At 43.9% G+C, this 27,650-nt stretch overlaps 1 protein-coding gene across 2 annotated transcripts in view; it reads right to left on the minus strand.

Annotated features, from left to right (window-relative positions):
• Positions 1-27,650, minus strand: part of Cdh13 (cadherin 13) — a 1,142,761-nt gene that overhangs the window by 647,277 nt on the left and 467,834 nt on the right. For both annotated transcript variants that reach the window (XM_005413239.1, XM_013509197.1), the window contains one exon: positions 9,985-10,193. In XM_005413239.1, the coding sequence (XP_005413296.1) occupies positions 9,985-10,193 (209 nt within the window). The remainder of the gene's footprint in view (positions 1-9,984; positions 10,194-27,650) is intronic.

The raw sequence follows: 27,650 nt of genomic DNA on the forward strand, positions 1-27,650 counted from the left end.
ATGGTGCAGAGGTATCGGAGGAAATGGCAGGCTCAAGCCACAATGCTTTTCTTTGCTAACTTTTCTATGGTTGCTCAGGGCCCTGCCTTACAAGTTTGGATGAAACCATGTTTGATCTCACCATGTATGGGGCTGAGGACAGACGCACACACACATCCTGCCCACCTCTTGCCTTTGCTACTTAATTTTTGAATATCAAGCCTGAAGAACCAATAAAGACAACCCCCAGGCTGTGTCAAGACTGTGTCCTCTCGTCGTCACAGCTTTCCCCTTAGAACTGAGGGCCACAATCTGCAGGCAGAGGAGACATCCATGTGTGCAAACCACATGCTTTTCCATGAGAATCTGTTTCCAAAGTTTCCATGCACGAGGAAAGTTTCATTAAAGTGTCATGACAACACAGGGCTTGTCCATCTATCTAAAGTTTTCTCGGGAAACTTTACTTCTAACCACTCTGAAATTTCTCTGTGTCACTTCATCTCTAAGAAGATGGGTCATGTTGACTGCAGAGCTCATAGTGACCAAGTGTCTCCACAGGAGTTCTTGGAGTTCATACAGGAGAGGACTTTAAAAAGAGGTTATTATTCCTATATTCACATTTAGAATTCTCTAGTATTTGATTTATGGTAATTGTCAAAGACAGGAGGCTAGAGGCATAACTTAGAGCCTAAAAATGTGCATGTTACCACATCATTGCATTCTGTGATAGATGGCGGGTGAAGATTAACTTCCAATGACACTATCGTCCGTGAACTGGCCAAGCCCCAGGGCTGCTGGGGAGCTGACTGTGGGACTGAGTACCATGCTGCCATGTGACCCGTTCTGTGACCTAAGACCAGTATCTATGGGTCTCGGTTTCCTGAGTATAAAACGAGAACAGCAGCTTCTGCTGGCATGCATTGTGAGAGGATTAAATCCAGTAATGCATCTGAAGATGATCTGAGAAATTATAAGTAAAAATATAAACATAATGTATTTTTCTAGACTTGGCATGAAGATGAATAAGAACCTCGACTCTGGAAACATTTACATGAATAAGCTTTTGAAGTTCTTTCCTCAAAGGTCCTGTTCATGGCAAAGATTTTGTGAAGTGTCAAGACAACAAAAGGCTTCTCCTTCCACCTAAAATGCCTTTAGGAGTTTTGCTCAGCTCTGGATCCCTTCTTATCCCTAACAGCTTGTTAATTTTCTTATGTTCTTTCCTAGTTTTCCCTGGGTTAGAGAAGAGCACTAATGAAACTTCCAATGTCAGTATTACTGAAGCACAGGCAACTGTATCTGATCCGAAGGCTCTGCCCAACTACAGGTCTGGCCAGTTACCAAAGACGCTGGGTGAATTACTCAGTCTCACTGAGCCCGAGCTACTTCCCCACACAGAAAACAGGAACAACAGCTCCCAGGCATGGAGTGGCTACGTGGATCTGAGAAATAGCTGTCTACATGAGCACATCTAAGGCCACGACCTAACAGGTGGTGGGCACTGGAGAACAGTCCTTCCCATCCCCTTCCAAAACATGTGCGTGTGTCCAGGGTTTCCCAGAGCAGCCCTGTCCAGTGAGTTTTCCGCTGTGGCTGTGCAGCATTTACGATCTGCTGAGTCTAAACTGAGATGTTATGTAAGCATAAAACACACAGCAGATTTCAGAGACTTAGTATAAAAAGATTATAAAAAAAATCCTTAACAATGTTCACATTGATTACTTTTTTGAAATGACAATGCACTGAGATATGTGATATATATTATATATATATATACACACAGATGGAATTAAAATATATTGTTAAAATTTATTTCACCTCTTTCTTTCCAATGTGACTATATAAGAAAACTTAAAATGACAAATGAGGCACAGAGTATATTTATTGAACTATGCTGCTGAGCAAAATGAAATTCAGAGTTTTCCCAAGTCAAAAAGAGGCCAATTTCAGTTATCTACACTTTCTATGGAATCAGTTATTTTCCCCCAAGCATTTCAATTAAAATTAATCTTCAGAATATTGTTTTTGTACTGTCTGATCCGCAAAGCAATCTGTTATCTGCTTAAATTAATGAATCAAAGGATGTCTTTTTATCTATATTTGAATAGTACCATGGAGCTGAGAGCCATAAACACAACAGTTTAACCATGTGTCAAAATGTAACAGCCTAATACCCTATTAAAAGCCCAGTTCTTGGATCTATAGGATAATTTCAAGCTATATATTTTTCCCAATTTGGGTGACAGTTAAATGGGTACTAATTTTCCTGAGTAGTAACTGGGGAGGCTTTTGTTATGGAGGTTGGTAACTCACAGGTGTTTGAAGTTATCAGACTTGTTAAAGCTGTGCGTGTTAAGTTTCTGCATCTTTAACTCATCATTTCGTTATGGTCACTGTAAGTGCTCAGATTCGTCTCCCATGGGGATGTTTGTAAAACATATTTCATGTAGAAAGATCAATATAATTGACCAGCTCCACAGACTCCATGTCACTCCGTGTCAGTGTGATAAGGGTTTGAGACCAGATAATTCATTTTTCTAGAGCTGGCTGCTCTCATTTGTAAAGCAGCTGGGATGCTTTAAAGACGCAAAGTCAAGTCACCTGTGTAAGAAGGGTGGTTATCTTGGTGGCTAGCTGATACAAAGGCCAAAATAAAGACGATGAAAATGATTGGCTTGAGGCTGGACAAAAAAAAAAAAAGTTTGTAGTTTACCTCAATTAGTAACAAAATGTACACAAGTATTTTTGTCTAGCATGTGAAGTAGCAAAAGATAGAGAGGCAAATGTATAGATGTGACAGTGACACACTGGTTAGAGCCACAAAGAATAATCAGTGGCTTGGTGATTGAGAATTTTCTGTTAATCTGGCAGCATGATGCTTGGGACAATGGTTGTGACCCATTAAGGCATCAGAGCAAGTTCAAGGAGTTAGAGAATTTCAGTAGCATGCAGCTGGTAGGTAGCAAATGTGAGACTTGATACAAATCTGGGGTGATTCTGGGTTACCTTAATATTGACCACAGCAATTTGCCTGAATAACCCACAATGTACAGGTGCAGTAACAGGGGCCCCTAGTCATTGCTTTGGGGACCCTACTTAGGAATCCCTCAAGACACTGAATAAATGGGCCCTGAGGTCTTGAGAAGTGGATATAAACATTATAATTCCCCAAGGGGAAAGTTATATATTATTATTGCTATTGGCTTCCTGGGAGTTAAAGACATATTTTATATTCTAAAAATTAAAAATATGAACAAATGTTTCTCCTAGGGAATTCCTTATTCTGACTGTCCTTTTTTATTTAATTTTATGATTTTTTTGGATTTATTTCCCCTTGACTCTTCAAACTGGATTAAGAGCCAAAATTATGTCTTTTAAATCACATATTTACAGTGATGAGGACACCCAGGGTAAACAACCTTAAGTTTAATCTTTTCAGCTTCTGTCATAATTGTCTTTGTTTCATTTTTAAGGATTTCTAAAAATGACAAAAGGGGGAAACGTTATCGTTACATTTTTTCATGTAATCTGAGCAACCTGATTTCCCTTTATTTGGTCCAGTTTTAACTTGCATTGACTTCCAGTAAAGAAATGTAAATTGTTCTTAATTAAATTTTAAATCCTGCCAAGTCCCTTGGTGTTTAAGTGGGCCCACAGAAGAATCTGTCGCCCAGAAGTTTAGTCAGCGCTTCGCACAAAGCAGGCGTGTAGGCATGGGCTGCTCACGTCTCAAGTTTCCTATAATCCGGAATCCCATCCAGGTTGTACACGTGAGGAAATCTGGTCTCGCTGGGCATGAGTCAAGGGCTGGATCCTCTCAATTTGCCTTATTCTTTCACTGTACTTGTTTTAGATATCTGCCTTTGACATTCCCATCATGGGGAACAGTTACCTTTTCCACGGTATTTAAACATGTTAATCACTGTTCAAAGTGCTTTCCACGTTTTCACTCATTTAATGCCCACAGTATCGTATGAGGCTGACACTATTAGGCACCCATTTACAGCCGAAGAAGCTGGAGCAGAGGGCAAAAGGCACCACTGATACCCGTGCTATGGTGTCTGGCACCAGAGAGGCCTCTCAGTCTCCTGCACAAGTGCCAGGTCTCAGAGCTCAGGGACTCAGACTGGAGAAGGGTGTAAGCCCTGAAGCGTGAACAGTCAAAGCTTAATGCCCCGATGGGCCAGGCCAAGTTCTAAGAGGAACATGGGGTGAAAGGACCTCACTGGCCAGGTGGGAGCAGGGATGTTTCTGAAGACAGGGCTCTCAGCCAGTCCTGAAATACGGATGGAGGCAGCAAGTTGGCTGCCAATGGGGGCCACAGGGGAGGGGAGAGTCCAGGCAGAGCAGCAGCCAGTGTGAAGTGTGGGAAAGCTTGGTCCGCTCGAGAAAGCCTAAGTGTTGATGCCAGGGCAACAGAGTCCAGTGGGGAGTGGTGAGAGGAGTCACGCATCCCACTCAGCCATTTGTTCAAGTGACATTTACTGAGCCCTGACTCTCCCAGGCTCATGCTGAGGATAGAAAAGCGAACATGGAGGAGGAAAGAGGAAAATGAGGAAGAAAGGGAGGAGAAAATGGAGGTAGAAAGGGAGGGAGGAAGGAAGAAGGCAAAGTCTCTTTCACTCCCAAAATGGAAGTCCAAATAAATTCCTACAAGCTCCCAGCCTGAGTTCACACGTTCCTCAGCTGATGTCAGAACTCCTTGCTGTTGTACAGTTGTATAGGCTACAATTGCCTAACTCAGAAACATGAATAAATGATGAGTTTCTTAGTGGGGACTGGGAAAGGATGAGTATCACTTACACAGCAAGAAAAGACATCTCTGCATAGGAATGGACCACATGCATCACAGATTTTCCACATGTGTGTCCATGCCCAAATGCTGGCCTGCCCCTTGTCCCTGTCAGACTGTGGACAAATATGAACTCTGTAGGAGGAAAGCACAGTTATACCCAGGGTTGTTGTGAGCCAGGTACATCGTCACCTTCTGTGGGGCAGAAAACTCTTTGGTGAATGGAACCTTAATAACAATAGCAATTACTGCCTCAATAACAATAACTCAGATTCTGTCAAAAGACAAGTATTAAACTTCACCTCCGTCTCTCAGGTCTAAGGTGGTCTTACCTGGCCCAGGCAGGTACTAGATTCTGAGCCTGTTAAAAATGCAGAAACAACTTAAAGTTTATTAAACAATTACACTTCCTGTTTGGGCTACAGGCTTTCCAGGTGAAATGGGGTCTTGAGTAGCAGGTGCAAGGAAGGGAAGGACATGCTTTCATTAAAGGACAGCTGGGCCTGCACTGTGATTGCAATACCCTGGAGAACCTCTGACATGGGACAAGAAACTGTGGAGTCTGTTCTGTTTGCATTATGCTGGGTATCCCACCTTCCTGCCTGAGATGCTTTCTCTTTCCACTGTTTGGCTCCCCCTGCCCCCACCCTCTCACTTGTCTCACAGCCTCAGCAAACATGTTGGACTCCCAGCTCTTTATCCTTCCTCAAGAGCCTCCAAAATAACTCTGTTGATGCACCTGTCATGTGATGTCTCATTCTGTGCCAATGGACTGATGCTGTGGTGTGGACTCTATTCTCACCCCTATTTCATAGATGAGGATATCAGGGTCCAGGGCACTGAGTGACTCATCCAAGGTCACATAGTAACTGGTGGGTCAGAAACGCGAACTACATTATATCCAATACCAAAACTCAACTCTCACCACTCAGAGGTGGTTTTCCTCCAAATCTACCCTTTAAGAGCAGCCCCACATTGGCCACCAGCCCCTGGATATGTCTATCAAGGTGACCCCAGGAAGCTACAGCTCAACGAACTCAAGGGTGATGATATTTCTCTCTCATCCACTCCTTCCCTGCCTGTTTCCATTCATCTTCATCACCAGGATGGACAATTTAGAATCATCTAGATACTTTTTCTTAGATCTGTCTTCCTTCAAGTGACAGCTTGTATTTCTTGTTTTCCTTCATTGTTATGGTGTGGCTCTAACTCAGGATGTTATCTTCTGACCCACGGTGAAGGCAACAGCTACCCAGAGCACAACCTCCTGGAAAGCAGAGAGTTAGGAAGGAGAATGGGTGTTGGGATGGAAAAGCCAGATTTCAATCTTATTTCTGTCAATCTTGAGTTGGCCTACCTGTGACCAAGTTCTCCGTGTGTAAGGAGGGAACATGTAAGCAACTCCACACAGAGGGTGTGAGGATGGGAACTGATGCACATTAAATATGCACGCATGAGATGCATGCACCTGAAAACACTCATGAAATAACTTCTCAAACAACAGTGGTAGCCATTATTTTAGCCATCAGCTGTCACCTCTTCTTCATCAAGTCCCCGGAGGAATTCCCCACAGACTGCCTCCACCCTGCCCTTCCGCAGGCAGCTCCCACCTGCCCGCCTGCTCCTGGCTTTGAATTCAGAATTCCCTTTCGGCCTCCCCAGCCCCCGGAATGGCCTCTGGGATATGGCGCTCTGGCTTGTGTGGGGAGTGTGGTGTGTGGGGGCCAACAATGCGCAGAGCCAGGCTGTCCCTAAAAGCTGCAGAGCTCGTGGCTGTGAGTGAGATGCTAAACTGCACCACACTGCAAACAGCATCACCAATCCCAGCATCCTGGGCAGAAGTGGGAGTCAAGATGCAAGGAAGAGTAGCCCAAGTGGCAGCCAGAACTTACAGGGACTGTCCTGCTAGCTTCAGCCATGGCAAGACAGTGTGCAGGAAGGGTGCTGAACTGGTTCTGATGATCTGACAGCTGGGTCACAGATCCTGCTTGCTACTGTTTTCATTGGATTTGTGGGAGGGGACCTCGGCATGCCTTTGCTCTGTCCTAAAGGGTGAGGCCATGGAGCATCCTAGTCAAGAGGAAGAGCTCGGAAGCCACAGGGTTGGGGTCTGAGCCCCACCTCTGCCACCCACCTACCGTGTGACCAAGGCAAGGGGCAGCCTCTTGCCTCACGGTCTCCTCACCCATGAAATCAGATGATAATAGCACCAATGGTCATGAGGACAGAGTGACTGAAGCAGAGCAGACTGAGCTCTTGGTAAGGGTTATGTGAGCATCAGTGTCGGTCATTACTGTAGCCTTGGCACTACTGCTGTGCCCTGTACTGTCTCATTTGATTCTCATGGAAACCCTAGGAGGTTATTATCATCCCTCCTTTATGGATAATGAAATGCAAACTAAACAGAAGCTCAGGAGGTAAAGTAGTCTGCCCAAGATCACAGCTACAGAGAGATATGTCCTGCAGACAATTAGACACTGCCCTCCCGGGCAGCCCTCACTCCCCCAAGGACCTACCTTCAAGGATCAGCACAGCCCACTCCTAAGGGAAGGAAGGGGCAGCACTAGAGAGGGGCCAGAGGCCTGGACTCAGGAGCTGGACTGCGGGGTTCACAGTTTTGCTTCTTATCATTGTGTGATCTAGGGTAAGTCATGCATCTCTTTGTGCCTCTGTTCCCCCATAGGTGAAACAGTACCAGTAGTACCTGCCCACTGCTAGGAGATTACACGAGCCAAGATTTGTGGTGCATGAGAACAGGACATGATTTCTCCCTTTTCTAAAGACACCACTTACTTCTCCTCCTTGTCTGATGCATGACCATGGACACACACATTTCTTGCCCTCCTGGAAGCTGAGCTGACTCCTGCACTCAGTAACTTCTCTCTGCAGCTTCTGGTCTACTTGGCCACATAGTAGGGCCTTTACACAATGCTAACTAAATATCAATGGAGGCCTGAGTACCCTTCAGAAGGACTCTTTTGCTATCTATTTTGTTTTCCTTTGCTGTTCCTTTCCCCACATTTTTGGTGTTGTTGTTTTTTTTTTTTAAATTATCACATGAACATCTGAGAGTCTTCAGAAGGCCTGCTTCAAGCCTGAGAAAATCACCCAGTGAGGAGACAAAGTCCCTCCTGTCCTGCTGGAGTCTGGCATACTGGGTGCCATAGCAGCCCCTGTGAGCTCTGTAGGAAGCATATGGTCACAGCCAACCTTTTCCACAGTGCATTCAGACAGCAGCAAATGGGAAAGAGCCAGGGCTCAGAGGACGGGGTCCCTGGGAAGCATCACAGAGGCCTCAAGAAAGCAGCGTGCCTAAGCCTCTGGCGATGAACCTCCCTCTCCCAGTCTCTCCAGGTGAAGATTTCCTGAGGTGAGCCCAGGGTACAATACTCTGACACTGTCTTTTCCACACAAAACGTGAGCCCCAGGCGTGATGACTGTGTCCATCTAGAAACAGCCCGTGCAGCCCCTGGCTTGAATCTCCCAACCATCGCTTGCTCCTAAGAAGACTTTTCACCGCACACCCTGGAAACTCAGTGGCTTTAGTCACTTGAACATCATTTACGTCACAAGTTCGTGAGACACTGCGAAGGTGGCAGTGGCCAAGGGAGAGGAAATGTTGGTGTTGTGGTGTTGGTGGGTATCCACAGTGCTGTGTATATTCCCCGATATCCTAGTGCCTTTGAAAACGTCATGACGTGTGGTGGATTCATGGGGTTGCAACCTAAGACTTGCAGATTCAGAGACAGGAAGGGGAATTCTAGAGTTTGTCCACTCTGAAAATGGCAAGTAGATTCCATCCCTAGAAACATCTCGAAGTGATTGATTGACAGTAGGTTCCAGAAGCACTGCATTAGGAAAGATGCTCAGATGAAGCCTGCACAATTGGCCATATCTTCCATGAGCATGGTGATAGAGTGGGGTAGCCCAGGGCCCCATGTGTGCCATCCCAGCCTGTGTAAACCCTCTACTCTGAAGATAAAGAAGCTGCGTGACTCTCAAGACCTCAGAGGCTGCACTGGAGCGAAGACATTGCTGGTTTGCTAGGTGTCCTGTCCCTCTGCTGCCCAGCTGTGTGTCAGGCTCACTGCAACATGGAACCAACTTACAGACAGTAGACAGTGAACGGTTAGGGGGAGAGGGATGGACGGCAGATGGAGAAAGGCAATGAGACTTACGGGCTTTGAAAACTGAGGAAGCACAGGGGAGAAAGTAGAGCAAAAAGCTAGGCACATCATTCTGGGGACACTGTTACTGTCATTATTTTGCTGACGTCTTGCAGGGTATATTTTCAAAACCTCCTCTAATCAAGAAGTCAGTCTCTGAGCCCCGGTAAAGGAGGAGTGCATGAGTCAGTTGTAAGAAAAAGACTGAAGGGCACACCTGGAAAGCCTGAATGGCACGTTATGGCCGTCACAGAGAGCATGCACATGTGCGGTAGTGGGGCCAGCGCCGTGTACACCTGGAAGGGAATGGGTATTGCCCCGGGTGAAGGAGTACTGCCATATGCAGTGGCCGCCTTGCTGTACAACTCCAGTGGGCCTTGTGCTCTTGCCTGCCTGACACCCAACTCCTGCCTCTGGCCAAAACACCTTCATTTACTTTGAATGACCACGTTTCCTTCTTTCCTGCTCCATGTGTACAGGTGGTGGGGCTGACACCACCCTGCCTTCGGGAAAAGATGTGGGATGCAGATGTGGTCAACCAGAGCATCCCAACCCAATGGACACAGTGCTCAGTTTGGTGATGGGGCTGCGGTCTAACAAGAGCCAAGGATTTGATGTCAAGCGTCAGTTGGCACCATCAGCAAGAGGGTCTCTCTTGGGTGACTGCAACCTGGCAGAGTGAGTGGTGCTGGGGACACCTTCCCACTGGGAGGCACGGGGGTGGTGGCCTGGGGTTTTCTCAGACTGGGGCCAACAGAGAGGATACAGAAGCACAGGATGCCCATCAAAGCTGATGTCGACATCTGGGTGCTAGCACACAGCCATGCCCGAAGGCAGAACTATCCCTGAAAAGTATTAGTTACAGGAACAAATAAATCACCACCCGCTGTTTTTTCTTTTAAAGACAGTTAAATTTCTGTCATGTGCAGCAACAACAATAACAAAGACGATGCTGGCCAACAACACAGTGAAAACCCACTTTCTACAGGAGGCAGACAAAATTGAACGTTTCTCTTGAACCAAACTTATCCTGCAGAGCTGAGTTACCTGCAAGGAGCCCTGGATGTCCTTTCCCCCGACAATCACGAGCTCTGCCATGTCTTCGGCGTGGGGGGTCCATGCATGGACGAACAGAGTTTTGCCCACTGCAGTTACATTTCTCAGGGAGACTAAGCCCCCGTCGCCGTTCACCTTGAAGTAAGGGCTTGAGACTTCATAGCGCAGCTTGTCATTTCCCTTACAGTCACTGAAGGTCACTGGGAAAAAGAAAACCAACAGAAAGAGTGTGGGTAGGCTGGATAACTTAGCCCTGGAAACATCTCTGTCCTGTTCAATGCACTCTACACTCCCCACCCCAGCACTGTCCTTCTCCTACAGCAAGCCACATGTACCAAGTGACATCGATTGTGCCCATGGACTTCATGCCGTCAAGACACATCCATGATCATCTTTCTGCTTCCAGGCAGGTGCTAAGTACTGTGCCGGCCAAGATGAGCTGGGACAGCTCCTGCCCTCAGGAACAAAGGGTGAGCTATGCACAGTGACATTTGAGGAAAGTGATCTAATTCTGGCCTGCACAAGTTGCTGGGTAGGATCACAGAGGACTCAGAAGCATCGAGGACAGTTTCACACAGGCAATATTTGAGCTGGACTGTGGAGGTAGATAGATTAGAAGCCTTTATGAGTGTGGAAGACATCTGAGGTAATCCAAAGGCACAGGGTTCACGGGGCTGAGTAACAAAATAGATGAAGGGAACTAAGCAGGTCCGTGTCAACCAGAGGCAAACTGGAAACAAGGATGTCAGGAAGTAGAAGGACAAACTGGAAATGAAGTTGGACATGTCTTTTAGAGGGACTAGGAAAAGCTGGAAAATTAGGGTGCTTGCTAGGAGCTGTGGACTGTCTTAGTGTGGACAGAATCAGGACCAGGCATGTCCTGGTTCCAGGAGATAACACTACTTCCCAGGGACAGGGGTACCTGAGAATCTCATGGCAACTTTTGCAAACCCAAAAGACTCGGTCCACAGATTATAATCTAGTCTATCTGAGCCATGAGTCTGGAGAAAAGAATGAAAGAAAAGAAGTTAGTTTGGTGAGTACCCATGATGCCTGGCCGAGATGGGGCAGTGGTGGTAGTAAAGCGGGGACTGGATGGATGGGAGCCAGGCCCCAAAGTGGAGTGGCTTAGTCATGTGTAGGAAGGAACAGGAGAGTCAGGCCCCTGGATGAACCGCATGGAGCACTGGGCCATTGTCACCAGCCGTGGACGTGACAGCTGATCACATTCCCCTTCATACCTGGTACATGGGTCTACAATTACAGCTCTCACCACACACTGTCTGTGCCTGGATTTGCCTGTTTACTTTCTGGTACAGATTTCGGGGCCCCGGGTAGGAAAGCATAGACTTGCATTCTTTGCTAAGTACCCTCTCCATGCAGGACATGTTCACTTACCCCAGTGGAGCCCTGACACCATGGGTAGCCCTGAATCCTACATACACTATACATACATACTAGAGAAAGTTTAATTTATAAATTATACACATGTACATACATATCGTAAAAAGGTTTAATTTTAAATTATGTATACATACATAAAATGATAAATTTTAATTTATAAATTAGACACAGCAAGAGGTTAAGAATTATACCTAATAGTAAAATAAAGACATTGCAACAATATACTGAAATTAGTTATTTGGGCCTCTCTCTGTCTCTTTCTCTCTTTTATTCTCATTCTTGCTCTCTGGAATTTTTCATTTAATATATTCAGACAACAAGTAACTAAAACCAAGGAAAGAAAAGCTGGATAAGGAGCAGGGGCCCTAGTGTACTCGCTTTTAGCTTTCTGCTGAATAGGCTTGTTTGTTTAGCAAATCTTTACTTGAAGCATAACATAGATACAGAAAAATGCATGCATTAGAGTACAACTCAATAAACACAGTGTTGGCAGACCTGTGTGCCACCATCCAGACCACCGTACAAAATATGACCAGTCACCTCCCCTCCTAAGGAAAATCCCTCCCTCCTTTCCAGAGGCAACAATACCCTGAATGCTAATTTTGTAAGATTGGTCTCACCTGCACTAGCATTGCATATAAGCGGAACAATAGAGCCTATACTCTTTTCTGTTTGGCTGCTGTCAACCAACGTTATATTTTGTGAGACTCATCCATAGGCTGAAGTCAAAGTGGTACACTGCAGTCACTCTACAGTAATTGATGATCACCATATGGTATCCGAACCACTATATCTACCTGAATCACTATATAATATTCGCCTAAGTGGCTATTGTACTATCAGTGGGCACCTGGCCTATTTCCAATTTGAGTCTCTTAAATTATTGCTACTAAGAACTTCCTTCTAAAACCTTTTGGTGACAACATCAACGTAGATTCTGGTATATTGTTAAGCCACATACATCCCTTGATGAACTGAGCTGATCTTTCTGTTCTGGGGAGATGATGCTCATGGTAACAGTCGTGGTAGGTGTTTATCGCATCAGCTAAGCTGGGCGGGACCCTTTCCACATGCATGGTTCAGTCTTCACAGTGACACAGGATAGAGTGCTGCCATGAGCCCCTCCCCTCACACTTTCTAAATAAGCTAATTGAGTCTTAGGGAAGGCAAAGCCACTGCCCCCTACACACATGATTTGTCAATGATAAGCCAAGATTTAAACCCTACCTTTCGCCACAATATGTTCTCAGTAACGACCACCCCCAGGGAAGCACACGCCTCTCAGAATCCTGTCAGTGCTGAACGTTATGTCCCAGACACCCTGGTCAGCCCTCTCCCCGCAGCTCGCTAAGAAGCTCCGCCTCTGGTCATTTTGTGTTAGATACACAGGTGGACTCTGTGACATCTGCATTTCTCCCATTTGTTCTCTTTCTCTGACCATCATGGTAGTCAGGATGGATTGTGCGTGCCCGGTTTCAGCTTTTAGAAATCAACTATGAAGGAGCTGTTTTCATTATCAGCATCAATTAGCATTCATCCACTGGAAGAAAATTGCTCAAATGAAAAGCCAGCTATGAACACCTTGTTTCTGTTGCCAGCATGAGGGGCCCGGCCAGCACCTTCAGACAGCATCAAAGCACAGAACCTCTGCTGGGGAGGGAGCGGGAGGGAGAGCACAGGGAAGTCTGAAATTAGGGCGCTCTGATTTCAGTAAATTCATAGTCTCCTTCAGCTAAATTCTTCCTTCCTCCTTCCTCCCTTCCTCCCTCCCTCCCTTCCTTTCCCTTGTTCTTTTTTCCTTTCCTCCATCCCTTCATTCTTCTTCCCTCTTTTCTTCTTTCACCTTCCTTCTCTTCTCCTTTCTTCCTTCTTTCCCTCCTTTCTTCCTTCTCTCCTTTTCTTCTTTCTTCCTTTCCTCCATTCTTCCTCCAAACCATTACTCCTTTCTTCTCTCCTCCCTTCTTTCCTTCCTTTTTTCTTCCTTTCTTCCCTCCATGCTTCTTTTCTTTTATCCTCCTTTTATTCCTTCTCTTTCCTTTCTTTCCTCCTTCTTCGCTTTCTTCCTTCCTTCCGTCTTTCCTTTCTTTCTTTCTGTTTTCTTTCCTCCTTTCTTCCCTCTTCCTCTCCCTTCCTCCCTCCCTTTTCTTCCTTCCTTGCTTCCTTCCTTCCTTCTTTCCTTCCTTCCTTCCTCAGCTCTTTAGTGAGAACCTACATCATGCTAGATGTTAAGATTATTATGTTGAACAGAGATGGACATAATTCCTAGCTTAAACCCTAATGAGGAAAAAAATCAATCAAATATTATTATAAGTAATAGAGAACCTGTTTCAGGCAGACAGAACTGCAACTTATCTAAAGGTCCTGTGACACCAGAGGAATGGAATAGGCCAGCAGGGCTGGCATAGAGGGCAAGGGAGAGGTATGGAGCAGGAAGATTGGTGATGTGGGGCCTGAGGACTACTTGAAGCTTTACTTCTTAGAAGAAGGCTTGTACTTTGCCATTGCAACCATGGGATGGTGCCACCACCCGACTCTCAAGAGATTACGGCTCTGCACTACACAATAGTCCACAGGGCTCCAGGTGCTCCTCTATGTCTATGCTGTCCATGCCCTCCTCTCCACGTGCCTCACAACGCCACTCCTCCTGTGTCTAGCGCTCCAGGTGCTCACGTTGCTGACTGTGGGCAGACAGAAGGTCCTTCTCAACTTCCTCACCCTAGAAATACTTGATTGTTCTTCAACAGTCGGCTCAAGCAACTGCACAAAGGCACATAGAGTCCTTCAATCACCTTGTGTCTACTCTATATGTCCATCCTCCCCTAGAGCCAACAACAGAAACTGAGTCTTATACTTTGATTTACCTTTATATCTCCAGTAAGAAAAATAATTTTTTCCCATGGTGACACCATCTGTAATGATGCCACTTAGCTCAGTTCTTCTCCAGGACAAAACTATGCTGCAGTGGTGGTAAGGCCCTGACACAGCAGTGGCTACCAGCAAGGCTGGGAATTGAAAAAAAGACCTTTGGTGAACCCATGACATGATGCAGCCCTGGAGGTAAGAAAAGAATGGAAGACTCAGTCCTGGTCTCTCATGAACACTGGTCCTGCAGGGTATCCACTCACGACAGCACTCAGCCTCTTAGGCTTAGCTTTCACTCACACATAGGTGAAGTCAGAGGTGGCAGCTGACTCTTCTCTATGGTCCTAGTCAAGGTTTACATAGCTCCAATATGTAATAGGAATCAGTGTGCACATTTTCAGTGACAGGATTAGTTAGGCAGGTAATAGTTTCAAAACCACCACTCACTGAGTAGTTCCTGAGAGTCCGGCTCTGTGGTGATTATCCCACACTGCCCGTTAGCCTCAGAGAAACTTGAATCTATAGAAGAGTTTTTCAATTTGTGTTTTTTTCATTTCCTCCTCCCCTAGCAGCCATTTTAAAAATGTGTTCCTAATTGCCAGCAGTCTTGTGAGATTTTAATATCACATATATACTAATGTTTATTTGTGCATTGCATGAATATATTTATTTATTCTTCCTAAATGCAAGTTTTGCCCTATCCACAGAGCAACTACTTTCAGCACCTTTCAGGCCACATAGCCCCACTGAGAGTGGAATCTACAATCCATAAGCATCATTTCCCACTTTACACAAGAGATGAACTTCTGAGAGATTGACTACTGTGCTCAGAGTCACACAATCTGAAAGGGATTGAGCCAGAACACTTCCCCAGTCTGACCTGTCTGTCTTGATGGCCCATGTCCTGGGCACATCCACTTCCTAGGAATGGATGAACAAGCTGAAGAAGGCAGTTGCCCCATCTCAATCCCACTATGCATCTCACAAATCCCTTGGGAGTCATCAGAGGTGCCAGGTGATGAGATCCTGAGAGATTAAACCTGCATTCAGGACCAGGCACATGGTAGGGCTTGCTCTATCCTAGCAACTCCTAACCACATAGAGAAGATGACTGTATCAGGGTGTCTTGTCTTGCTGTAAACCCGCTGAACAACTCAGGAACAGAAGACTTAGACCTGGTTTTTTCCCAGACTAATATCTATGAATTCACCAAGGAAGACTTTAAAGGAATAGCAGTCCCCACCACCACCACCACTGAGCTAGTGAGGATCTGTTCATCACTATCTTTAAAAGGCCCCCAGATAAATCCATTGCAGACAAAGCAAAAAAACAGAAAATAAAACTTAGAAAACTTACAAAATACACTGTTTGTCAAGAGGCCAGGTTTCTACTTGTCCCAGCCATTCCTGGCACACAGGGAGACTAAGACTTAGCATGCCTAAGGTTAGTCTCAGTGTTAGCTTTTAAGCTCTTTACTAGTCCTGGCTCATGTGGAAGAGCCCCGTGACCTTCAACAAAGCCCCCATCTTCTTTACTCCTCAAAGTCTTTAATTGTGAAGTGGCTATAATAGCATCTCCCTCAGAGGTTCATGGTCCTGTGCTACTTGCAAGGAGCTCTTAGGACCCAACTCGGTGCACCAGGAAGAAGGATTGTTACTGGTATTCCCATCATTCTGAGGGAGATACCTTTACCTCCTCCCGCTCTCATTGCCTCTTGCAGCTGGTTTTCTGCCTGTTCCTATGTCCTTTCGCTTCTTTCTCTCTGGGCATCCTGGCTCTGGCCTAGCAGTGTGCTGTTACCATGGAGATGGTCTACAGGCAGCACCACTAAGGCTGATTCTGATCCACACCTGTTCACCCATGAATCCTCTGGCTTTTCTTGGGGTGAAGCCCTACTTGTCTTCCTTACACAAGAAAAAAATGACATTAAAAGAGTCAAGTTACAGGACCCTTCCCACAGCAGACTCAAACAAAGATGTGCTGAATACTCTCCAAGTGAATTGCTTGTAGAGATAATTTCATGTAAAGATAATGTCTGATTTTTCCTAAATAAAGACACTGCACTGTGATCTCAAGGATTGTGGTCCTCCTGTCATCATCCTCACAACTTGAGGTAGGAACTAATTTCCTCTGTGGAAACTGAGGATAGTCCTTATAATACATTCTGAAAATGCCCAATGCAGCTTTTCTAATATACATTTAAAAAATTCTAGAGTCAAAGTAAAATATTTTTCGTCGTATCCACTAAAACCTGCTTAATGACATTCATTGCATCTTCAGGTATGCTGGCTTGGTGACCTTCCACTCTGTCCACCCCTCGTGTAGATACATTCTGCACTACATTATTCAATCTACAAAAAAGAAGGGTTCTGGTAGCCAAGGATCTGGAGTGAAATAATATATCTAACATAAATAATGAAGGTTTGATCAAGACATAAGCCCCAGAAAAGCACTGATCTAGTTTGTTCCTCAGCTACTGACTTAGGCAATATTTAAATGACAGACTTGACATATGAAAATGAGTTAACCAAGAGAAAAAGAATTACTATGCATTTTCCTTCTCTCCCCCAATTTGTATTTTCCTATTGATCATAAGCTCACCTGAAATCCCCTATTAAAGGGCGCAACAGATACAATCAGCCCTGTATCCTTGTCTCTTATTATTTAATTTGTGGAAAATCCGAAATGTCAGTGATTTTCCAGCTTTTCAACAAAGATCAAGACAGAGCATCTTGGAGGTACAGAATTCAAAGGACATATTTAAGGATGAAATTAAAGAGTTTATGACTATTTTTAAATATTTGTTTCTATAGAGGTAATCTCCTAAATAGCTCTAAATGACACCATGTTGATAATTGAAAGGGAAATTTCTAATAAATAAACTTGACAACACATATTTGAAACGTCTCTCTGGGTTTGGGGGGAGATACAATGAATTATCCATGCTATTCTGAACCAATCAATAACATTCCTATATAGTTTATCATGGTGGCATTTAAAATAGCTTCTGGAAAAAAAAATTACACATATAATATACTGTACGTGGGGATTTATTGGAATCAATTGCATAACATCATTCTTTGAGATAATCTTTGAGCACCCCGGGAGAAGAGAGGAGGAAGTAAAAACTCCCTACCTGGGGGAAAAATGCAAATTAGACAACAGGCACCACTCCGCGTTTCAATTATGCTTTCAGCGTGTTTCCACTCAAAATGTCCTCTGGGCTTAATGCAAATGTCACAAAAAGACAAACTTCAGCTGGGAGACAAAACCACAATTGAAATGGAAAGTTTGGCATGTGAATTAAGGGGCTTAATCTTCCTGACCTTGATTTTATGCCTTTCTATTTCTTTCTTTTGAATGTGAGTCTTAGGGATGAAAATCCAAAAGGGATAGGTTTCTTACCATTTAGAAATACATGAAAGAGCAAATTAAGCTGTATTATGATCCCCCAGGATATATGAAAATGCAGATGGATTTAAGTTTATCTGCAAAATATAGAACAGTTCTGCTCATAGAGAGGAGTATGAACTAATAGGTAGATTTTATGTTATTGTTACAAGGAGGTTTGTGTCCATCTGTGATGCACACACTCTCATTTCAGAAGGGAACATGGTGCTAAATGCATGCATTTGTTGTTGAGACCTGCACCCCCATCTGCAGAGTAGTTGTAGAGCCTTGTGGGTTGGTATGTACTCTACTTACATACTTAAGCAAGGGTGTATGTGAATCAGCATTATAGGCTCCAAATCAGTCATCCTGAGAGTTGTGTTCTCCCTGCAGGCAGATATCCTCTTCCAAGATTTCTCTAGCCACACACAAGAGTGGCTGTTTTAGTACTGTCCTGGTAATAGGAAAGTCCTCATCTGTAGAAACTCTCGATTTCAATGATGTAAATACTCTAAACACTGCTGATTTCAAATACCCATGTGCTTTCAGTTGCCTTGTTAGTTCTCTAAAATCTTCATCAGCTGCAGGAGCACCTGTATTGGTGCTCCAGAGAGGAGGCGCTGTCCCTGTGCAGAGGAATGTAGATCTTTCGCATATTGGAGGGAAGCAGCTATCTAGTTGCCTTTGCCTAGATAGAAACGCAGAATACAGTGGTCCCATCAGCACAATAGCCTCCATGTTGGTTCATCTGCAATGCCTTTCTGAGAACTGAAATAGCGTTTTGTTCAGAAACATCAGGCAGACTCTCCCCCAAGGTACAGAGCGTCACTTAATGACTTTTCACATCACTGGATACCCCGTTGTTATCCATAGCAGTAACTCCTTTCTAAAGAACTCACTCAGAGGTCTGGTTCAGACACTCTTTGGACCTGTCCCAATAAAGGAAAAGAAAGAATTCCCTCCAGTTTCTCATTTTGCCAGCATTCTGGTCAATTAGGCTTTCACTACACATGTTCAGTGTCACCTGTGCTGGATCAGACTCATGGGGATACCATAGGCACATCGCCCAGCCTCAGGTCATTCTACTCTCATGGTTCATGCACGCCACAGACTGAATCCTGGGCTCCACGCTTGGCCCAGAGTCAGCATGGACATTCACAGGGCCTCTGTAAGGTGTGTGCGTGATCCTGGCCATGACTAATTAACCCACAAGTGGATTGTGCTGTGATAGGTGCATAATGCACATAAAACTGTCTCAATACCATCTCCTGCACCAATTTCAACTTTGATACAATAGAGTTTCAACTCTATAAAGTCAGCAGAAGATACAGTGAGTGATTCAGACAAGTGATCCTCAGCACAAACCTAGTTTGCTATGTAAACCCTTAAGAATTTCCTCTTGAAAAAACGCAGAGCCCATAGCTGCTTTCAGGGGACTTTTTTCTGTCTATCATTAAAAACTGAGTTGTTTACTCTGAATCTATTATTTTCTGTCAAGTCATACATTCTTCTCTCACTATGGATTCTTGAAAACATGGCATGTTTTTTTCTGATAGGATGCTGTGCGCTGTCTATCTCATGGTGGTTATAATCACCATGAATCTGTACCTCAAATGGGAATAACTTTATAGACAGCCTAGTGCCTGACACAGCACACACACAACGTTGTTTATTGAATGACACAGCAGAACCATACTTTGGCACCTAAGTGAACTTGAAATTCCCCACAGACAACTGAGAATGATGGCACAAACCTTTGTGAAGGTTTCCATGAGTGACGTTGAAAGTCAACTGTTCGGTGAGAGAGAGATCATGGATTCAGCAAGCTTGAGAAACACCAAGTGGTGGATTTATAGAGATCTCCTCTTGCTGTCTTCAAGTTACTATGGCATGTTTCTTACAAAACTCTTAGTTTGGATGTACCTAGTAATCACCTGCACTCCTGTCTCCCTCCTGGCAGCATTCCTAGGGTAAGCTAATGGAGAGACTCAGGGATGTTTGGCTTTGGAACTGTGGTCTTTGGAACACTTGGCAGCGGATCCTGGCAGGGTCTAAATGGGATGCATAGCCCAACTGTGCTGATGGTGCCTGGCAGTCAGTGATTTTCCAAGTACCTCTCTGCTGCAGGAGCAGATGTTCCTAGGGAAGAGAGGCCTGCAAAGAGGATTAGGTCTGCAGGAGAGCTTGAAGATGTATGAGCCTGAGGAAGGTGGAGAACAGGACAAAGCACTGGTTTCCTAGCCTCGCCCCATGGAGCCAGTTCAGGGAGAGCAAAAACTATGGGTAAAACCTGGAACACTCCTGAGCTACAAACCACTCAGGTATGCCCAGGAACAATTATTCCGGTTCCTAATAACAAACAGCAGTAGTGAGTTCAGCTTGGCCTCATATCCGTGTGGAGTGCAGCCTTGCTTGGTGGGGGGAAGATGAAAGCGGGAGTAGAGTCTTTAGGCATCTGGAGGGGTATGTGGTTCTGGGGACCCTGGGGAGGGACTTTTCCCACAAGAGCAGGAAGGAGGATATTTCCTCCAAGAGCTTTCTAGGAATACCAATCAAAAAGAGAACAACGGAGAATTGTGAGTTTATGTCAGAAATGTTCTGTGGTCTTCTGGAAATGACTGGAATAAACCCTAGGAGGGGTGGTTTGAGGTCCGAAGATTGTGCAGCTGGAGAGCTACAGGCCAGTGCAACGCAAGGAACAGTTATTTGACTTTGTTTTTGTCCCAATGCTGAAAAGCATAACAAAATCCTGGTCAACATTTAGAAGATCTAGTTCTTTTTGGGTGAAATAATTTGCTTGTCGTTGGATACATTCAAGTAGAACCTACATGCCTATTCAATAGGAATATTGCGGGATAGATACTGACATCAGATGATGACTCATAAAATTGGGAAATTCTATTACTCTGTAGTTCAACATATTTATCCAGTAAACTATTAAAATGTCATTTGTTCACTTAGAATGCCCAAGAAAATAGGCAGCAGGGAAAAATGTCAATCTAATGATGAATAAGTGTACTCTCTGCCTCCATGATCTTGAGCTTGGAAGATGACCCCAAAGTTATGTAGACAGCTGCCATATTGAAGGATCAGTGTATTGTTTTGTCATCGTGTCAAAAGGCCAGATAAGCAACATATGGAAGAAATTACCATCAGACAGATCATAATTCAATGTAATAAACTCTTTCTTTCTAGCAGGAAGAGAAAATCAACCAATGACAGCCTCCTCATTCCCAGAGGAATCAGAGGAGAGGAATTATCAACAGGTGTAGCTCACTTTACTGGAGAGATGAGCTCTCAAAAATTGCTTAGAACACGAATTTCCACTTAATTTTCCACGTTTTATTACAAAATTGAACATATCCTCAGTTGTTGACCTGCAAGGTTATATGTTTTATTATAAAATTGAGTTTTTCACGTAAAATTTCACAAATCTATTTCTGGTAAGTTCGTTTCCCAAGTTACTTTACTGACAAAAATGGACAAATGAGTTGGGTATCATAAATACATGAGACATCAAACTTTAGTTCATGACTTAGCAAAGGGTTCCAGTGAGACATTGCTCACACTTGTGCCATCTGGGTTCAGCCACGATTAGTGGCTATGGCTTCAGAGGGTGTTTGTCCATATGAACACATATTGTGGATTGCCCAAATTATATCTCAATACTTAAGTCATTCTTTGAGGCCTAATAAGATTGCTTTTTTATGTTTGACATTTATTATAATAGTTATTACTTATAGAGCCATTCTTTATATGTTGAACAGGAAAGGGGTCAAATACTTCAGCAACACCATGTTTTAAAATTCTCCTAGAGACTCAGGAAGGCAGTATTTTATGGATGAAGAAAACTGAGGCTCAAAGAAATTAAGCAAATCGTAAGGTCACACATACATAAAGTAGTAAAACTGGAACATTGCATTTGCATCAAATATAGAATCCTGTCTAAGCACCTGAGGGAGAGGTTCAAGTTTGGTTATCATGAAAGTCATAGCTAATCTACAGTGAGTGTGTGCATGACCATCTTTATATGAAAATCAACATTTTGAGCATCCATCCATCTATGGACACTTCTATGCAGAGTGGGCTCATGCTGCCTGGATTCCAGAGGGCAGTCTTGAAATGTTTCCAGAAGACACCAATGTTTGTGGGCTCAAATGCCTGTGGATGCACCCAAAGTATTAACAATGTTGGTGGCTTGATAACGGTCAGCAGGGATGCCAATCAAACTGCAATGGCCTTTAGACTACCAACTTGTATACTTAATATATATTCTCTGATCCGACCTTTGGTAGCTGAGGGAGCACTGTGAGGGCAAGTTTCCCACAACTGCATCTCTATTTCTCTGGCTAGGCTTGGTGTGAGCTCTGGCACAGAGCTAGCACTCAAAAAACAGTAGTGGATTTTTTGGTTGTAAGCAATTAATTCATTCACCTCCACACTAATTGCAGTGGATGAGACACTCATCAGCTGTGATTACAAATGGGTTCTGTCTAGTTGATAAGACCTTATTAGAAAATTAAAATACAATGATTTGGCTTGTAATACATGAAGTACAATTAATTCTTTTGTGCATGTACGGGCTTTCTGATGTAGGCAAGAAAACGATCAGCCCCTAGGTCATGTCTGTTCATCCTTCAGTTGCCAAGAGATTTTTATTGCATCTCTTATGCCATATGGCACCATCTCTAGCTCTAGCCTCACGGGAATGGAGGAGGATGCCTGCCAAGAGCATTGCCTCACTTGTTAAAGGTATCCCATTTTCCTGTGATTTCTTCACTCAGCAACAACAGACTCCATGCATTTCCCTAGGAAATAAAAGCCAACAGAGATGAAGGCTTTTGTTCTGCTTTCCACCTTACCTGAATTATCATAGGAAGCCCAGAAGACAAATGTAAATCATAGCATTCCATCAAAAGTGGCAACTTTCACAATTGAAGAATTCTTATGCAGGATCTCAAGTATATTACTATGATTACAGAAGCTCCCACGTGTCTGAAAATGTTCTTTTTGCACATAGTCACGCAAGTCTAAGGTTTCAGAGATTTATTACTCATAATTTTCATATATATATATATATGTCAAGCTGTAGCATATGGTCCCACACAACTGTGATATTTATGATAATGAATCACAGATGTTTAAAAGGATGTAATCTGAAAACACTTAAATGCTAAGATGCTGGAATCTTACTGCAAACATTACAAAGTGAGGACCTTTGGATTATGTTGATTTTCAGATACTAACACTAGGGCTATGACTTTATATATCTTGGGATGATAGGCAGAAAAGAATGACAATTCTCTCCCTTCAAGGAAACAATGTTTAAAGCAACCAAGGAATTTCATGGATGTAGATATGATTGTTCTTTTGATAACTGAATTGCAGCCTCCTCTGGAATTATGGCTGAGCTTGCACAACCATTGTGTAATCATTTTTCAAAACAACAACAAAACAATTAAAATGCTGTCAATTGGAGTGAAATGGGAAATGTACCCCCTTAACATCCCATCAACTTCATTTCCTCTATGAAATATACAAGTTGGTGTATACTTTGCCAAGTTCATAAACTATAAACACATACAGTTAGTAGACAGGTTTTATATTAATATTGATTAAAAACTTTGCATACCAGTTAGATTCTAACTTATACATTGTATCAGTAGATAGATCTATTTTATTCTCTTCTATGAATTCATAGTTCCCTTATTACAGAGATGCTCACCAGGGTTTGTGCAGGACTGTAATCTCGGCATTTGGCTGGCTGAGGCAGAGGGGTCCTTATGAGTTTAAGGCCAGCCTGAACTACACTGTAGAACCCTTTCTCAAAAAAAACATATAAAACAAAGTACTGAGATGCTGTCACCGAAGTAGTTCCCCATCACTGGACACTTAGGTTTGTCCTGCTTCATAATTATCAGCTGTGTATCTGCCTTTTGTGCCTTTGCGCATATGTGCAAGTAGGTGAGATGAGGCCCCCTCCCAGAAATTATTGGTCCAAATGAAGTGTTGGTTAATGTTTATTTAGACACTGACAAATCCTCCAGTAGGAAGTTTTATCAACTCGGGCTGTGGTCTAAAGAGGGTAAGAGTGCTCTTTGCTTTTACTGACAACTGGTAAGCGGTGTTTATTTATTTATTCATTGCCAATTTGATGTGTAGAAGAAAGTACGGTGTGAATGTGCAGGTTTTTATGAATAGTGAGTCTAGACATCTCACAGCATTGATCACTTCAGCTCCCATCTTTGTGCTCCGGCGGGTCTGTCACAATGCTTAGGGGTTTAAACCCTAACTGTTTCTTCCCTTGCTTGGCTCCTTAGCAGACGACGAGCTTCTCAAAGACAGAAAAACATCCTGTTTGCCCTCCTATCACCAGGCCTTAGCCGAGGCCTAGTGGATGTGTTTGGTTGACTATATTTGCTTGTATAGATGAGGCTGATCTTTCTGCACATCACAGCTGCTTACCTGAGTCACACTTTCAAAGGGACAGCTACATTCTAGCTCTCTCCCACATGCGGTTCCCTCCTTAGTGTGCCTCTTACTGTGTCTTCCTCACAGGAATAAAGGCCCCAGGCTCCCAGCCCGTCACCTGCTGTCTCCTGCGCTAGCAGAGTCTGGTGAACAGCCGGCCCTCAGTAAATATTTCCTAAGTGAGTTGTTATTTCACGATCTGTCAAACTGTTTCTCTGCCAGATGCCTTGCTGGCACCTAGAGGAGGAGTGGTCTGCACTCCTGACCGTCTTCCTGCTCTCGCTTCCTCTCCAGTGAGGCTGGCAGGGAGAGGGTTCAGGGAGTGAGCTCTGACTGAGGTCTCTGTGGGGCCACTCTGGGGAAGGAGCTAATCTTTCCTCTTTCTTTCTTTCTTTCTTTCTTTCTTTCTTTCTTTCTTTCTTTCTTTCTTTCTTTCTTCTGTCTTTTTTGGATGAATTACCTTTATATTTAATACACAAAAATAAGTACATCAATATTAAAATGAAAACACTCACATATTTACACATGACTAGGTGCTCTTGTGTTTTCCCATGAACCACACAGCCCAGGGAAATTCCTCTAAGGCCTCCAGGTTCAGGTGGAAACTAGGTCCTGAGCAGGGAGCTGGCTTGAAGGGAGAGGAAGGGCCCCTTCCAGTGGGCACTCGTGTGCGACAGCCAGATAGCAGGCGGTAGAGCCCTGGGTTAGCACTGATTTGGAGTATGGCTCAGACCAGAGGCGCCATCTCAAGGGGAGGCCCCCAATTGTGCATCAGGACCAAGTCAGGGAGCAAGCAGAGGTTATTGGGATGAAGGGAGGCATTGCCCATCTGTGCCATGTGGGGGTTCCTGGGGGGTTCTCCAACCCTGGGGGTGCCTAGGGGAAGCTGTCTCCCTTGCATGGGGATGGAGATGTGTACCAAACATGGGAGAGAGAAATGTTCCTGCGACATCGGTACAGGGCTTTGGACCCATTTGGTTATTTATGGGAGCCATGTCGAGAAAGTCTCACTGCTAACTTGTGTGTGTGGCCCCAGCAGACATGCTGAACTCACAGGCTGCACTCACATCAGCTAGGTGGGCAGGAAGGAGGGCCTAAAATCCACAGATAGAGCTTGTGGATCAGTTGAGCACTCATGCCACTCTGAACCAAGAGTCTGCAATCTGCAGCCCGAATGCCCTATCTGGCCACTACCTGTAAATAAAATCCCACTGGAACACAGCCACATAATTCATTTGCACATTGTCCACGCCTGCTTTTGCACCCCAGCTGTAGTGCTGAGTAGATACAAGAAAGACTGTTTGGCTTATAAGCCTTAAGTATTTTCTATCTGGTCCTTTGCAGAAAAAGTTTACTGGCCCCCGCTTTAGGCCAAGGTCACAGCTTTTCACATTTTACAAGAGATTCATGCTAAGCCCAATCAGCACTCGGGCAAACAAACTCGTCCAAGTTGTATCTCACACTCTCCATCTCACGTTTAACCACAGAGACAATGAGCAGAATGGGGAACATGAGTCACATACCCTTACCTAATGCTATCTCAATGCTTGGGCACAGACTTTAATTTTCTAAAATGTAATCTACTGGGAGAAATTTCCAACTCAAAATAGACCCTCAAGAGGCTCAGCTTCTTAAATACACTCCTTGAATTCATTATCAGTCATTACAAATACGGACAGGCACTTATAACGATGAGTATACTCAGATGAGCAGAAAGGTATTGTATAAAGCCTCATGTTTATGTGTCTCCAACGAGAATTTAATTGAGAGCTAAAAATTAGATGGCTCATGCTTTTATGCTTTAGATCAAGTCCACATGCAAAACCGTTTTTAAGATCTGTTTACCACGCTTGACATGAACTCTCCTCTCTCTCTGTCTCTGTTGTGTGTGTGTGTGTTACTGGGGATTGAAGTCGGCCTTCAGACTGACCTATATCTACAGCACTTTTCTTTTTTAATTTAAAAAGTCTTTTTCAGAAAGGGTCTTACTAAGTCACTTAGTTGTCCAGCAAGGCTCATTTGTGATTCTCCTGCCTCAGCTTCCAGGACTGTTGGGATTACCATCCCCTAGCCCAGCTGATCTTTCATTTTAAAATGTGATTTGTCATTTATTTTCTGATAGGGAATCTGTTATCATTCCCTTCCAAATGACTAAAAAGTCTGGGTTTTTCTGCATTTTAAAAGTTAAAACATTTGGAAATGTAGCTTCTTGGAAGATGCAATAGAAATTATGCAGGCTACATGTGATACAGAAATAGTGATTTTATTAATTTTTTTCCTCTCTGATAAAGGTCTGATTCCTTAGCAAAAACCAAAGTAATCATTTCTTTGAGCAAAAGAACAAAAAGAAAGAAACTAAAAGGCCTTCAAACTGTTTCAATACCTCACATACTTAGATGCTGTTTTGGAGAGCTGAAAAGGAATGTTTGTTCACTTTGCTTAAAAATCTAATGGACTCAGAACTCCATTGATACTATGGCACACATTTCCTCTGTAATTTTATGAGCTCATGTGGATGGTGTCCTGTGTTCTTCCTCAATGCTTTATTAGTGAAGTATCATGGATATGTATTCTTTCAAATTCAAAGGGTCCTGAGTAATCTGTGTGCCGTCCTGGGCTGAAGAAGGGGCATAAAATGAAATCAGGTGATCTGAACTCAACGAGAGTCAGCAGAAATAAAAGAAGAATGTGCTAATATTTATTCAAGTTTTTCATGAGCCAGACATTGTAATAAGGTAGTGTACACATTACATCATCACCAAGCCAATTCTCACCATGTGAAGTTGCCATGATTTCCTTATCGACAGATGAAAAGACTGAGCCTGAAGGGGAGGTGTGACAGGTGTAGAAGTGCCTCCTCTCCAAACAGGTCTGCTTGGCCTCCAAGTTCACACACCTCTTGCTTCTCATTCAGAAACTCAGTCACAACCATCATGTTGAGTTTCACGTAGACAAATAGAGGAAAATTCTGCCTCTGTTCTTAAAGATAAAAACTGGGCATGATGGTGTATCCCTGTAATCCCAACACTCAGAAGGCTGAGGCAGGAGGATCTCTGTGAGTTCAAGGTCAGCCTGAACTACAAAAAAAAAAAAAAAAAAAAAAAAAAAAGAAGGATAGAGAGTCTGGCCAGTGAGTCTGCTATTTTAGGCAAGTGATAGGGTCCCATGATGGGAGCCACAACCCAAGTGAGAGCAGGTACTCTGGGAAGAGCAACAGCTGAGCCCTGAGACAAAAGGGGCTTTGTTTCAACCTGAAGGTTGAGAAAACCAAAAGATCAGTGTGACACAAGTAGCTATGAGTAAGCTCTGCCCCTGGAAAATGGGCGAGGTGATTTCACCAGGAGACTCGCCTCACCTCAGGCTCACACACCACTCTAATCCCTTCAGAGAAAAACATGTGTTTGATCAGGTAGAGCTCTAGGTAGAAACATAAGAGCCTTCACCAGCCCTGTTTAAGTGTAATAGATCTACGTGCAAAGTAATGTTTCTGAAGATAAAATGAAGTGCAGCACAAATTACAAAATGTAAAG

This window comes from Chinchilla lanigera, unplaced genomic scaffold (genome assembly GCF_000276665.1).
Source record: "Chinchilla lanigera isolate Chin_1 unplaced genomic scaffold, ChiLan1.0 scaffold00163, whole genome shotgun sequence".
In the NCBI taxonomy this organism is placed as follows: domain Eukaryota; kingdom Metazoa; phylum Chordata; class Mammalia; order Rodentia; family Chinchillidae; genus Chinchilla; species Chinchilla lanigera.